A 14,113-nucleotide genomic window follows, 5' to 3' on the forward strand; every position below is an offset into this window, starting at 1 on the left:
GTGTGAAAGTCCTGGATTCAATTCCATACACACACACACACACACAGAGACACAAAAGGAGGAGAAGGAGACTGAAAACCATCTGGAGAATTAGAAATATGGTAACAGAAATTTAAAAAGCAAAAAGTACCATTTGAAGATAACATGCAGGAATTTTCCTAGAAATAAGAATAAAAAGCAAAAGAATAGAAAATAGGAGAGAAAAGATTTTAAGAATTAGAGAATAAATCTAGGAGATTAAAAAATCCAAATGATAGGAGTTCCATAAAGAAAAATACAAGAAAAAAAGGATAGAAATCATCAAAGAACTAATTCAAGAAAATTCCCTGGAACAGAAAAAAGGTGAGTTTTCAGAATGAAGGGTCTATTAAGTATCCAGAAAAATAGTTTAAAATAGACTCAAAGCAAAAGATATAATTGTAAAATGTCAGTACATTGGCTACAAAGACAATACCCTACCAGTTTCTGGTAAGGATAAATAAATGAATAAAATAGGATACAAAGAATCAAGAATCAAAGTAGATTTACACTTACAATGGCAATTGGAAGCTTAAAAAAATCAATGGAGGGATGCATTTAAAATTATTCAAAAGTGTAGGCTGGGGATTTAGCTCAGTGGCACTGTGCCTACCTGGCAAGCACAAGGTCCTGAGTTCGATCTCTGGTTCTGAGAAAAAAAATTATTCAAAAGTAATAAAAATTAATTTTTAACTATTCTATACTTAGCCAAAATGTTAATTAAGCCCTAGGCTGAAATAAAGATTTTTTTATGAGAAAAGGAAAAAATGGAAACAAAGTCTCTGTAAATAGGGAAGGGTGGAGGGGGTGAAGGGAGGGCAAGAAAATGGGGAAAAAATAAGAACTAAGATACATCATGTAAAGGTACAAGATCCCAACAATGAATGTAACTGTATTTTAATTTTTTTTTTTTTTTGGTACCAGGGATTGAACTTGGGTCCTTGCGCTTGCACAGCAGGCAGCAGAACCACTGAGCTAAATCCCCAGCCCAACATAACTGTATTTTATACCTAAAATGTACCAATAAATTTAATGGAAAAAAAGAAATAAAGATTTTTTTCATAAAGATGATCTTAAACGTTTACTTTTCAGGCACCAAATCTCAAGAAATATAGTGGACTATGCTCCAGAGAAAAGACAGAATAAACCAAGAAAGAAGATGCAGAAAAAAAGAGTAAAATAAAATGAAGTGAATCCCTAGGATGATAGGGAAGAGAGACAGACTTACATAGAATCCAGAGTGGAAAAGATCAGAAGGCTTTGAGAGAGATTTGTTCAGGAAAATGAAATACTCATGTGAATATCTTGGGAGTGGAATATAGACCAAAGATGAAAAACTTGAAATTATATTAAGTATATTATAAATTAATGATAAAATAAGACAAGTATTCATTCCAAAGAAAACTAAAAGTCTTAAAGAAAAGTAATTGATTAGCTAGTTTAGCTGAGGTTGTGCATGTCTGTGTGTGTGTGTGTGTGTGTGTGTGTTTTCTAATAAAAATTACAATGTTGGGAAGACAGATGGAGACGGTACAGTAGGGGAAAAAGAAAATAAAATTTTCATTTTTTAACTTATATCATGAACACTAGATGATTACTAAACAAAAATACCAAAAAGCAGCAATTCAGTGAAATCACAGAAATCTGGAGGTACATCCCCAAATTATCCACCAAAATGGAAACTGGGGCCTGTGTAGTGAATAAATGGGGAAAAGAACAGGGGATGCTCTCTTTAAAAAAAAAAAATCCTTATAGAGCTATTTGATTCTTTAAACAATGTGTGTGTAAATAATGAAATCCAAATCTTTAAAATTAAAATAGAAATGGAAACAAAGTCTATGTAGGTGGGGAAAGGTGGTGGGGGTGAAGGGCACATAGGTAATGGGGGAAAAAATAAGAACTAAGATACATCATGTTCAGGTACAAACACCCAATGATAAATGTAAATGTACTGTATACCTAAAATGTACCAATTAATATATAAAAAATAAAATTAAAATAGAGAACTTAAGAATTGAAGGAGAAAAACTAAGTGGAAGAAAAGCAGAACAAGAGTACTGAGGGGTTTTTTGCTTGTTCGTTTGCTTTTAGCTTGCCGATTCCTCCCATTTGAAACTGAGGATACACAGCCACACTTTTATCACTAGTGCCATTGGTTGCCACAGCTTATTTCCCTTCCCAGCCAAGCAATGAGGAGGAATAAAGACTAGCTGGCTGTTCTTTGCCTGGGGTATTGGCAAGTGCACCCAACTACTCCATTAACTGTAGCATTGAGGGTAAGGAGAGAAGGAATGTTAGAAATGTTCAGTTAATCACCCGAGTTTATATTAGTCAATATTTAAAAATACTTCTTTTATTTATTTTTATCACAAATATTTATTCATAAAGTGTAGGGGTTTTTTGTTTTGTTTTTTGATGGTGTTATGTTTTGTTGCAGTACTGGGGATTAAACCCAAGGCCTTCATACTGAGCTATATCCCCAGACCTTTTTATGTTAATTTTTGTTTTGAGACAGGGTCTCACTAAGTAGCTAAATTGCCCAGGGCTTGAAGTTGCAAATCCCCTGCCTCAGCCTCCCAGAGTGCTGAAATTACAGGCCTGTGTCCCTAGACTTGGCTTATAAAGTACGTTTTTTTAAAGCTAGAAAAATCTCTTTAAAAGCTTCAGAAGGAAGCCTAAATTTAGGATTTCCCTTGGTGGGTTCAAGACTGCAACCATAGACAATTTTTTGTCACTTAAGAGGGTCTTTATGAATTCAAATTCTAACTTTCCTCACTCTATAGCATTATATCTGTCACCAAATGGGTTAGCAGAATCCTGGGATAGGGTGAGGCTGGCACAGGTAAGGGGAAGAAGAGAACATTCCTAATGAGACCTGCTGAATCCTGTTTCATTCAGAGCTTACAAATCCAGGCTTAGCCTAAGAGGTAGGACAATAAAGATGAGAACAAGATGAAACTATTTAAAAACGGCTAAGGATGTAGCTCAGTGGTAGACAGCTTGCCTAGCATGTGCTAGGCCCTGAGTTCAATCACGAGTACTGCAAGAAAAAAAATTCCTTTGCGACATAATAACCCCTTTATAATATGAGACGTAAGACTTACCTTTCAGTTAACCATGTAGCAATAAGTGTAGTCCTGTGAAGTTGATATAAAAAACTTTACCATTGATATGTTCTGTATTGTAATTTATTATCTTCCTCTAGCTCTTTTCATCCAAGTGCCTCACAGTAGGCACTTTCATAGCTCTTATCCCACATCTTCTCACCATTCTTAAATGATTTATTGGTCACTTTACTCATTTTTCTTTTCTAATGTATATGCTTGCTAGTGTGTCATTTTAAGAAGCCAGAAACACCTTTTTTTTTTCATATCAGGGATCGAACTCCAGACCTTGCACTTGCAAGGCAGGTGGCGGAACCACTGAGCTAAATCCCAGGCCCTGGAAACACATTTTTTTCAAGTTGTGCTTTGTCTCACACAAAGAAGTAGAAATGGCAAATAAACGTATGAAGGAATGTTCAACATCACTAGTAATTCGAGAGATGCAAATGAAAACAACACTGAGATTCCACCTCACTCCAGAGAGAATGGCAGCTATCATGAAATCAACCAACAACAAATGCTGGTGGGGCTGTGGGGAAAGAGGGACCCTGCTCCAGTGCTGGTGGGAGTGTAGACTGGTGCAACCACTGTGGAAATCAGTATGGAGATACCTCAAAGAACTAGGACTAGAAGTCCCATTTGACCCAGCTATACCCCTGATGGGTATCTTCCCCAAAGAATTAAAAGAATCAAACCACAGTGATATACGTGCACCCATGTTTATAGCGGCACAGTTCGTAATAGATAAAACTTGGAAACAGCCCAATTGCCCATCAACTGGAGACTGGATCAAGAAAATGTGTTTTTTTATATAAAATGGAGTACTACTCAGCCATAAAAAATGAGAAATTAGAGACATTTATTGCTAAACGGATGCACATTGAGGCGATACTCTTAAGTGAAATAAACAGGACACACATGTGTAAATACTGAATAGTTTCTCTGGTGTGAGAAACTGAAAGTGTAAATAAAGACTAAAAGGTATAATAGATAATGTGAAATAGGAAGGAAAGGGGCAAAGGGGAAGGGGAAGTGGGAGGGGTAAGGGAAAGGAAAGAAGGGAATGGAATTAATATGAGAAAATGAAAAAAAATATATAGTGTTTCAGGTTTCTTCACTATATTAATTTTTCTGCTGCCCTTCCTCCCACAAGTTGTCTAGACAAAACTCATTTTTTTTCTTATGCCAACTAAGAGAAATGATGTTATCATTGGCAAAACCAAGGTAAAGATTTATACCTCTAAGCCAAGCCATCTAGCCAATGGCTTATAATGCCAATTCCAACTGTGATTTTCTATTACTATAAAGGCAGTAACTACAGAAGGCTCATAGAATTACTATAAATAAAATCATGAGGAAATTGTTATCTGGTGTACACGTTGGGAATTCTGAGAGAGAAAGAATAGAAGGGAACAGGGATTATAACCAGAAAATACAATGGGGAGAAAGCATGAGAACTTTTTGAATTTTCACTCCTAAATATTTACTGGAATTATCTTTGACCTCCAGAAATATTAATTCCACAACTTACCAAACTAATTAGGCTGTGTGATTTAGGACAAGTAATCTGACTCTCAATTGCTTCATCTATAATTAAGAGAAATTAAGTTTAAAAAAAACCTTTTAGACTACAGAAATGTAGAAACCCGAAGTCTCTTAAAAACCACGAGGTCATCCTACAGGAATATCTTCTGAAACATCCCAGCAAGTACTTATGCAACCTTGACTTGAATGAAAATAGCACTAAGGAATTAGTACCTCCCAAGAAAGCTCATTTAAGTTTTGGATTCCTTTAATCAGAAACAAATGTTTCCAAAAGTTGAGAAAATATGTTGCTAATTTGCAGCTATAATTTCTTACCTCCAAACTTGTTATGAAAAGGCTGTCCTCCATGTGCTACAGTGACAGTAATTCCACCATCACTTATTACAACATGAGCTGCTTGTAAGGTGTTAACATTTAAAATTCCCAGGCATAGTGGCACACTTCTGTAATCCTAGCTACTTGGGAGACTAAGGCAGGGGATTTTAAATTTAAGGCCAGCCTGGACAACTTGGTGAGACCTTATCTCAAAATAAAAAATAAAATGTCTGGGTATGTAGCTCAGTGATACAGTACCCCTAGGTTTGGTCCCAAATACTCACAACAACAAAAAAATTGGTTTCTAGGCTTAATTCCGCCACTATTTATGTGACATTGGCAAGGTACTCATTACGTCTGGGGCTTGATTTCTTCCATGTATAAAATGAAGGGCTTAGATTTTGTCAAATGACCCTTCTAACACTAAAAATTTCTTCCTTAACTGTATTTTTGTCCTTAACTTAGTGGAATAACACCTTCTTTTCATTTTGAAATGCTGGAAATTCTTCAATGAATAAAGAAACCTCTTTTTCTTCTCTTTCTTGTTTCTCTTAATTCTAACTGCTATGGATGTATTTATTTAAATTAAAGTATATGGACTGACATCTTAGTGAAATAACAAATAACTTTAATAGCTTAGAACTTACAGTTCCTTTCCTTACAAAAAGAAGACAGAATACTGGGATCATAATGGTTAAGAAAAAGCATACAAGGCTGGGGTTTAGCTCAGTTGCAAAGGGCCTGGGAAGAGGAAAATGGAGGAGAAGCAGCACACAAGCTATCTAGCCCAACTTCCTCCTTTAGGTTTTGCCTTCTGGCTTCTGCCTAAACTTTTCCAGTGTACAGGTGCTTAGTGTTTTGTAGGCTTAACCTGTTCTATTGTTGATAGGAGGTACACAAATGTTGTTCCAAAATCTGCTTCCCTGGGACCCTACTATCTGTAGCATAGCAGAATAGATATACCCTAGATTACTTAATATCTCTGCAACCATCCAAATGCAACTACCATATCTAAACTCTTTCCCCTTCCCCAAAGCTTTCCTCCTCTAGCCTAAAAACCTTAGAGTTCTTTGTTATTTATGAGTTCTTTGTTATGGGCACACCCATAACTATCCAGGTTCCTATATGCTGAATAAATTTTAGCTTGTCAACATCCTTTTTAAAATGTGATGCCAAAAACATAACATAAATATATATAAAATATTTCAATTAGCAAATTATTTGTGCATGTATATTAATCTCAATTCAGGAAGACCAAGAGTCACTACTTCAAACTAAATATGTTTATTGCACAATTCTCTTAGCACCAGAAAGCATCCTGCTTGCTCTGCCTCTCCACATCTTTATCTTTCTAATTATCAAATACATCCACAAGAGCAAGTCCTCGTCTCTTGAAGTAGTGTCATGGATTCTGGTCAAGCATTTCTTAGTGTCACTGTCAGCTGATACTGTGCCAGATGGCATGTTGTCCATTCCTTATGTTCTTGTGTCATGTGCACAGAAATATTACCAAGAGTTCCTTTCTGAAAATCTGTGAAGTCCATCAGAGATAGAGTATTGGGAACAAATAAGGAAAAATAAATTTGTTATATTTGGGTTAAATATGGGATGACTTGCCTACCTTGGCTATCTGAAGGTGTTTTTATATGTTCAAAATCAGATCTCTCTGTGTCTTTCTATAATATATCATAATAAGCATAGTTTTGTCAAATCTTCACCACCAAGTGACACTGAGTTGAGGCAAAACCTCTGTAATTCAGACAAAATACCTTTTCAGTTTATGGAGGCTTTGATCAGTATTGAAGGCCAAAAAACCAAATAGTACTGTCATGTCATGTTACATTAAGTTGAGACTGAATTGTGTCTATCCTCTGTCACCATCGCTAACCTCTTGTATTAAAAAAAAAAGAAAAAAAAAAGGAAATTGGGAGAACTTTGCTATTGGATTGTTTACCACCAATTTCAGAGGCTTTTTTTTTTTTTTTAAATGAGAAAACTGTACCACAGTTAGCATGACTGGTACTGCAGTTCTTAGCTTTTTCCTTCCCAAACATTCTGGCTAGGAATAGCCATAAAGAGAGGACTAGAGTAAGGGGGACCAAGTATCTTCCCATACTTAATGCTCAGGTAATGAATCAGACCCAGGCTCCCTGGGCTCCAGGACTCCAATCAGCTAGAGCTGTGCTTATGCTAATAGTTTCCCATTTACCTGCTTGTTCAAGACAAAAGGTCATGAGATGCACTTACTCTGCTCTCATGGACACAGAATAAACCCTGATATCTTGTAGGGCACGAGAAGAAAAAGATAAACGCATGGAACTTTCAAGTTTGTGTTCACCATCTAATTTACACACGCATACACATACACTCACACTCCCCAACAGTATTTCTACTCATTTTAATGATTCTTCCCAAATCTATTAGTAGTTGTTCTTCCTGGGATTAGAATTTGAGATTTTCCCCCGTGGCTCCATTCTCTTGTTTAATAATATCTACTTTCTATTCCAGGTCACCAGTACATTCTTATTGACAAATCACTTTTTCTCCTTCTCCCTACCAAGTCTTTTGCTGTAAAGCATTTGCAGTAAATTCCTGCATTAAAATGATAGTGTCTGACTGGAGACATGACTCAGTAAAAAACCATTTACCTAGCAAGGCTGAGGCCCTGGGTATCCCCAGCACCACTAAAGAAAACAAAACAAAACAAAACAGAGAGGAAGAAGAGAAATGTGAGCCTGAATATGCTTTTAATACCCATGTACACAATCTAAAGAAAAGTGGCATTCTTTTAAAGTGATAGAGGAAAAAGACATCAAATGATGCATTGTTACCAGAAAAATAAATAAAATTGTGAGGAAAAAGAAGTGAACAAGGAATCAGAAGAGATATTTTTATCCATCTTTAGCTACCAGCCACCCCGGATTTCATGGATGACTCTTTTAATCGCCAAGCCCCAATTTTCTGATCTGTTAAAGGGAAATATACTGGCCATCCTTGACTCAGAAGCTCATTGATCACTGAACACTTTGGAAAAGGCTATACTATACAATGATGATGTTTTAAAGAAGTAGTTTGCCTTCAAGTGATGCGATGGGGTAAAGCTCTCTCTCTCTCTCTCTCTCTCTCTCTCTCTCTCTCTCTCTCTCTCTCTCTCTCTCTCTCTCTCTGGCTCTTATCTTTACCTCAGGCAATGTTTTCTCAGTAAGTCTATTGTTTAAGAAAAGAAAAGAAAAAGCCCACTGCTGCATTCATAGAATCATAGAATTCAGACCAAGAAGGATTTTTAGGATTTATCCCCTTATTGGGAAAATAGGGAAACAAGAAGATTAAATGTAACCCAGATCACACCACTTATCTATCACTGGAACTCACAGGTGACGTTTCCATCCATCCCTCCCTGGGCTCACTTACCTAAAGACGCAACCAGAAACCAAAGGAAGATCGGAAGCTGAGGTCGCCTCGGGTACAGTTGCTATATTTGATAAGTGTACTGAGTATGCAGTGTCGTCTCACAATTTGTTAACACAATTTCAAATTCCAAATATCAACAGATCCCTGCCAGCATTTCCGAGCAACAAAAATACCATTTGTTAGGACCTTTTCCACGTAGGTGGGACTCAAAACCATTAATCGAACGATTGAAAACAGAAAAAAAAAAAAATCAGAGTCTGGGAGATGAAATCTGTTAAGGAAAGCCGAGTTCATCTCTGCCTGGAATAGCAGATTGGGGGAGGGGGTACGCGAAGGAGGACGCGGTAACAAACGGTTCCCGGAAACGCGCGGTCGGTCGCTCCCAGTTTTGCCCGGAAAGCCCTTTATTATCTGAAGAGTCTGCAAGCTCAGTAAGAGAATAGAGTCCCACGGGGAAAAGAGCGGTAAGGCGCAGGGCAATACGACCCTGGCCCTACCTCAATGGTCCCAAACAAGTGTGCGCCCGAAGCCCCGTCAGCCTCAACAGTCAAGCTGATGAATCGTTTTCGTCCTTAGCTTTAACCTTGCTAAAACTCTGCACTCCCTAAAATGCACTGAGCATAAGCATTTCCACACACAACCCGAGGAACACTCACTTACAAAATATCAGTAGCCCGTGGGACATGGAAGAGTTGCGGGACAGGAGTGCAACAAGTTCAGGAAGCAGAAAATTGTTCTACAGATTTTTCTCTGCTCAAGTTTCCCTCCGCGCGCGAGCGCCACTCGGTGCGGAGGAGGGAGGACGAAAAGGCATCTACGCCCGGGGCCACGCGCTCAGGACCTGTGCCAGGAAGCACTTCTGCGAGCTCCGGAGAGGACAGGGCCGGAGAGGATGGAAGCGCCCTCCGGAGGAGGGAGTCGCCTCGGCCTCTGAGTGAGAGACGGTGCGGAGGCCCGGGAGATCAGGGACCAGCAGCGCGTCCGTGCAAGCCCGGGACCTTTCGACAATCAGGTTGTGGCTCGACTGCATCCCCGCTGAGCCGAAGGCCGAGAACTCCTGGTCTATTTCCGGCGACCAACTGAACTGCTTTAGGAAGGGCAAAGGGTCCGGGTGGAGAAGCCGCAGAGCCCGCACGTCAGAGCTGCGGGCCGGTGGCTGAGCTGGGAGGGAGGAGGGGTTCTGCGTTTGTGGCGGAGGAAACCCACCCCACCGCCACCGCTCCGGGTTAGAGCGCGCGGGTTCCCGGTTCCGAGAGGCCGCGGCTCTGGGCGCCCCCGCAGCGGGAGACGCGCGGCGCAGGACGGCGTGGACTCGGGCGCGCTCTCTCCCCGGGCAGGGACCGGGCGGGAGCAGGGAGAGGCCCGCGCCAGGCCGAGCCGCCGGCCGCGGGGGCTCCAGGCCGGCTGGAGGGCTGACAGGTCGGGGAGCTTGTTGTCTTCCAGGAGCTGAGCAGTGAGGTCCGAATCCGAGTCTTCCGGCCCGGGAGAGCCGCGCCTGAGGCGGCGGCCTCCCCTCCCAACCCCCTCCCCGACCTGGAGACTCAGAGCACGTGCGGCCCCGAGCTGAGCTCCCCCTCGTCCCCGATGTCCACCTCGTCCTCTGGCTCGGTCAGCACGAAGGAGCCGGCGGGCAGGCTCAGCCGAGCCTCTGCGACGGCGGCCTCGGGAGCGCGGGGACTGCCCTCGGGGCTCTCGGGCCCTTCCGGAGCTTTGGGCTCGTCTTGACTTTTCCTCAGTTGCTTTTTATGCTTCATCCGCCGGTTCTGGAACCACGTCTTCACCTGATTTGGGGGAGACAGAGATAAAATCACGTCATTCTTCCAGACCCGTATTACTGAGACCTGAGCGATTGCTGGGCCTAAGGAAAATGTACCGCAACCCACAGATGAATTATCCAAGAACTGTGATCGCCTAACTCTTGGGTAAAATCACGTGAAGTGCTCACAAATGACAGTCTTGGGCTGAATGAGAGTCGAACATCCTAAGACTCCCAGCGGTAATTGTCCCAAAATAATGATGCGGATCAAAATGGCGTGGTTAGTAATCACCAATACTGTGATTATTAGGGTCACTAATAGTAAGTGCTGCGTGGAAGAGTCTTCCCTATGCCCAGTTCGTGTCCTTCTGATGGAGACGTCTAAATGCCTGGTCCAGCACGACCCCCGGACAGGAAGGTGAGGATTGAACTGGCTGATTTTTACTGGTGTGAAAACCAGACTTATTCCTCGTGTACTAATGATCTCAATGCAAGTTGCTTTTCTGGGCAAAGGATAAGAGACAAAGGGAGTAGAGGATGGAGTTCTGGGGCTGCAGGTGAATAGTGCCTGGAGCAAGATTGAAATATTCTTCCATTTCTGAGAGGGCACAGAGAGGAGGCCAAAACTGGGAACTGTCCTGTGTGTTGGGGAGGGCGTGGATGTGAAGACTGGCAGTGCGAGGGAGAATGGAAGGGGGAGAGGGTCTGGGGTGGGGGGAACCAAAGAACCAGTCCAATCTCTTGTTAGTTTACCTCTGACCCGGGTTACATCTTGAGTTGAAGGGTAGTTAAGGAGGAGTAGAAATAATAGTTCTTAACCCCGAAGTGATCATTAAAATCACCTGAGAAAGTTTTCCTTCTTGTATAGCCTCGCTGGAAAAATTTTGTTTCGGAAAGCTAAGCTTGGAGTATCAGTACTTTTAGTAAGGGTCTTAGGGAAAGCCAGGGAAGAGAGGGGTCTTTCTCTCGGAAAGAGTTTCTCATGGTTTGCGCAGTGTTAAGAGCGGAAAGGAGAAAAGAGAGAAGCGGAATTGGGGCTCCCCCTCCTCGCCCACCTGCGTCTCGGACAGACTGAGGGCGGTGGCCAGCTCCACCCGCTCAGGCGTGGACAGGTAGCGCTGGATCTCGAACCTCTTCTCCAGGCCGGAGAGCTGTGAGTCAGAAAACACCGTGCGAGCTTTGCGGCGGCGGCAGTGCTTCCCCGGCAGCTCCGCGTGCTGGGGGTGTGGGAACAGCGCGGGCACCGGCACTCCTGCGAGAGAGAAGGGGAGCCCAGTGGGCAGAGTTCGGGTCGCCAGGAAGCAACCTCGCCCACTCCCCCCTACACCTAGCGCTTCCGACAGAGCCCAACGCCTCCCTGGGCCTTGGCCTCTGGCCTCCTCCACCAGTCTCCTGCCTGCTCCGAAGATCCCAGATCCCTTCTCCAGAGAATCCCAGGACAGGGAGGGTAAAGCTGCAAAACTGCGCTTAGAGATCTTTTTTTCCAGAAGACCATCTAGAAATACAAATAATAAAGAGCAAGTAAAATGGAAACGAAAATTAGAAAATAGATCCAGAGGCCTTTCAAAAGTCTTCAGCCCGGTGCACGACAGTAATCCAGCACTTGGGAAACTGAAGCAGGCAGGATCGTGAGTTCAAGGTCAGTCCGGACTACATAGTGAGACCCTGTCTCAAAAAACAAAAAAATCAAACAAGTCCTTAGGGAGAGCTCTGCGGGGCTTGCTGCGCTCAGTCTTCTCTTGTGCCTCTGGAAATTTTCTTGCCAGCATCAGGGTCGGGAAGCTGTCCACCCTTATCTGTCCAGACCCCTGATGACTCTCAGTGCTGTTCCGAGTCTAGTGGGAGAGAAGAGATATGATCTTGCTCTCTGCACTCACCTTAACACACACACCCCAGCCACCCTATCCTTCTGCAAAAGAAAACTGCAAATTTTTTGTCCAGAGAAGTTCTGGAGCTCACCTCTCAAGTTTCCTTGGCCGGTTCACAATCACACTGGATACCTACTCTCTAAGCTGGTTTTCATTCTTTCCCTCTGACTCCAAGCCCAGTGGAGCAGAAAGCCTTTTTCCTGGCTGGATCAAGATAGACTTCCCTTGTTCCCCAACCCTGTCTGGCTTTGCTCAGTGTCTGAGATGCACCAAGTTAGCAGAGGCTGCCACAGGCTCCATCTACCAATCCCAGAGAAAAAATGAAGACAGAAACAACAGTAACAGAGGAGTAATTTGGCCATTGCTATGTCTGACCTGAGTCAGTGCAGCAGAGAAGACAGTCACTAGCCGGGTGGTGAAGCCAGTGAGAGATGCAGACCTCAACACAGGCTTTGGAACCCACTCTCCAACGCAGCAGCCCAGGATCTGGTTTACACTGCTTCATAAATGCTTTTAGCTTTTGTTCTAGATTCCAGAATCTAGATCCTCACATTTCACAAATTGCCTTCTGCCTTTCCCCAGCTCCTGTACCTACCAGAGTTGTTTTCATTGCTTCACTCAGCAACCAACTAAACAAATTACTCCATTCTATTCTGGCTGAAATAAAAGTGCCAGGGAAGAAAGCATGGATGTGACCTTTCCAAGAAAGACAGTAAAAAAATAATCTAGGTATTTCCTTACATCTCAGTGACCCCCACTTGCTGATCCACACTCCATTAGCACCTGCCTCCAGTGATCCTGGTGGCTGGTGCAGAGGTGGGCAGCCTAACCTATGATCCTGAGTTGAAATGCCAAACTTTGGGAGTGAAGGGAGCTAAAGAGCTGCATCTCTTTCTTTGTTTATTACCCTTTCTGTCCTTATTTGGGCAGTCCAAACCTTTCTTTCTCAGATTATCCCAAACCCCTATTCACATCTATGACTTTCACAGGATTCCCCGATGCCCAGCCCTGGAAGAAGAGAGCTGGCCAAGCAGAGCTGGAAAGTTGAGTTTGAGTCCATGAGGTGGGGTCATCATGGGTCTTTCTGTGAGTGGTGAGATAGTAAGAATCAGAATTGGGACTGAGCGATAAACCAAAGTGGCCAGGAACATCACCGATCAGAGTGAGCGCTGCCCTTTAAGAACATCGCCAAACCATCCACCCCCAGCTGCCTCTTGGCCAGATGCATCTCTGTCATAAAAAGTGCAGAGTGACCTCGAATTTTCCTCATGGACTGCCATGCTTCAAGGAAGCTCTGAGTGCTCAGGGCCATACCCTAAACCTTCTACTGCCACTTAAGGAGGGATGCCACCATGCCAGGCCAAGATAGAGCTGGGGTTTCCTTTGCTCCATCACAGGCTTAATGTCTTGCTAGAAGATCTGCTTTCTCCCTTCCAACACCGAACACCGCGAGGGCCCTGCTACTTACCGGAGGTGGTGAGAAAATAAGGGTGGTGGTGGTCTCCTTTATGCAGAGGGTGATGGGCGTGAGGAGCCAGGAGGGTGGGTGTGGGCATGAGTGGGTAGCCATAGTCTAGTAGAGGCACCCGAGAGGCCAGAGAGCTAGCGAAATGGTCGGGGGCCACCTCCCTCAGCGGCTTGGGCTTGTGCAGCAGGATGTCCTCGATGAAGAAAGATGTGGGCCTCTGAGAAGAGGCCGGATGTAGAGGGGAGGTGAAGTTGAGATTCATCTTGAGCGCCTGCCACAGGACGCGGGCTGGAACGAAGTGTAGAAAGCGGGCAGCGTGTTCAGCAAGCCTGGTTGAGAGCCGACAACCACTCTCAGAGGCTCAGATCGCCACTGCTCTCTCCGCGGCCTGGGCTATCCCGGGCGCTGGAGAGGCAAGAAGACAAGCTTCTGGGTAGGTTGGGTCTACATGTTAGAGAATTGGCAGCTTCGAGAGGGGAGCCGGGAGAGCCAATGGCGAGGCTGCCAGAGGCAGAGGGGGGAGGGTGCGGTGGGCTCTGGGCGGGATCTGTCCGCGGTGCTGAAGGTTCCTGGCCAAGCCTGGGGAGAGCGTAGCAGACTGGGTTCGGATTGCTACCAGGCTGCTAGA

At 43.6% G+C, this 14,113-nt stretch overlaps 1 protein-coding gene across 1 annotated transcript; it reads right to left on the reverse strand.

Moving 5' to 3' along the window:
* Positions 1-9,929: 9,929 nt before the first annotated feature.
* Positions 9,930-13,905, reverse strand: Bsx (brain specific homeobox). The gene is made up of 3 exons (XM_004870900.3): positions 13,486-13,905; positions 11,205-11,401; positions 9,930-10,174 (listed from the first exon to the last, which is right to left on the reverse strand). Exons 1-3 carry the CDS (start codon positions 13,745-13,747, stop codon positions 9,935-9,937), a joined length of 699 nt encoding a protein of 232 aa, XP_004870957.1. The 5' UTR covers positions 13,748-13,905; the 3' UTR covers positions 9,930-9,934.
* Positions 13,906-14,113: the final 208 nt, after the last annotated feature.

Source organism: Heterocephalus glaber, unplaced genomic scaffold (genome assembly GCF_053883595.1).
Source record: "Heterocephalus glaber isolate CG9 unplaced genomic scaffold, H.glaber_assembly_v1.0 deba00001431, whole genome shotgun sequence".
In the NCBI taxonomy this organism is placed as follows: domain Eukaryota; kingdom Metazoa; phylum Chordata; class Mammalia; order Rodentia; family Bathyergidae; genus Heterocephalus; species Heterocephalus glaber.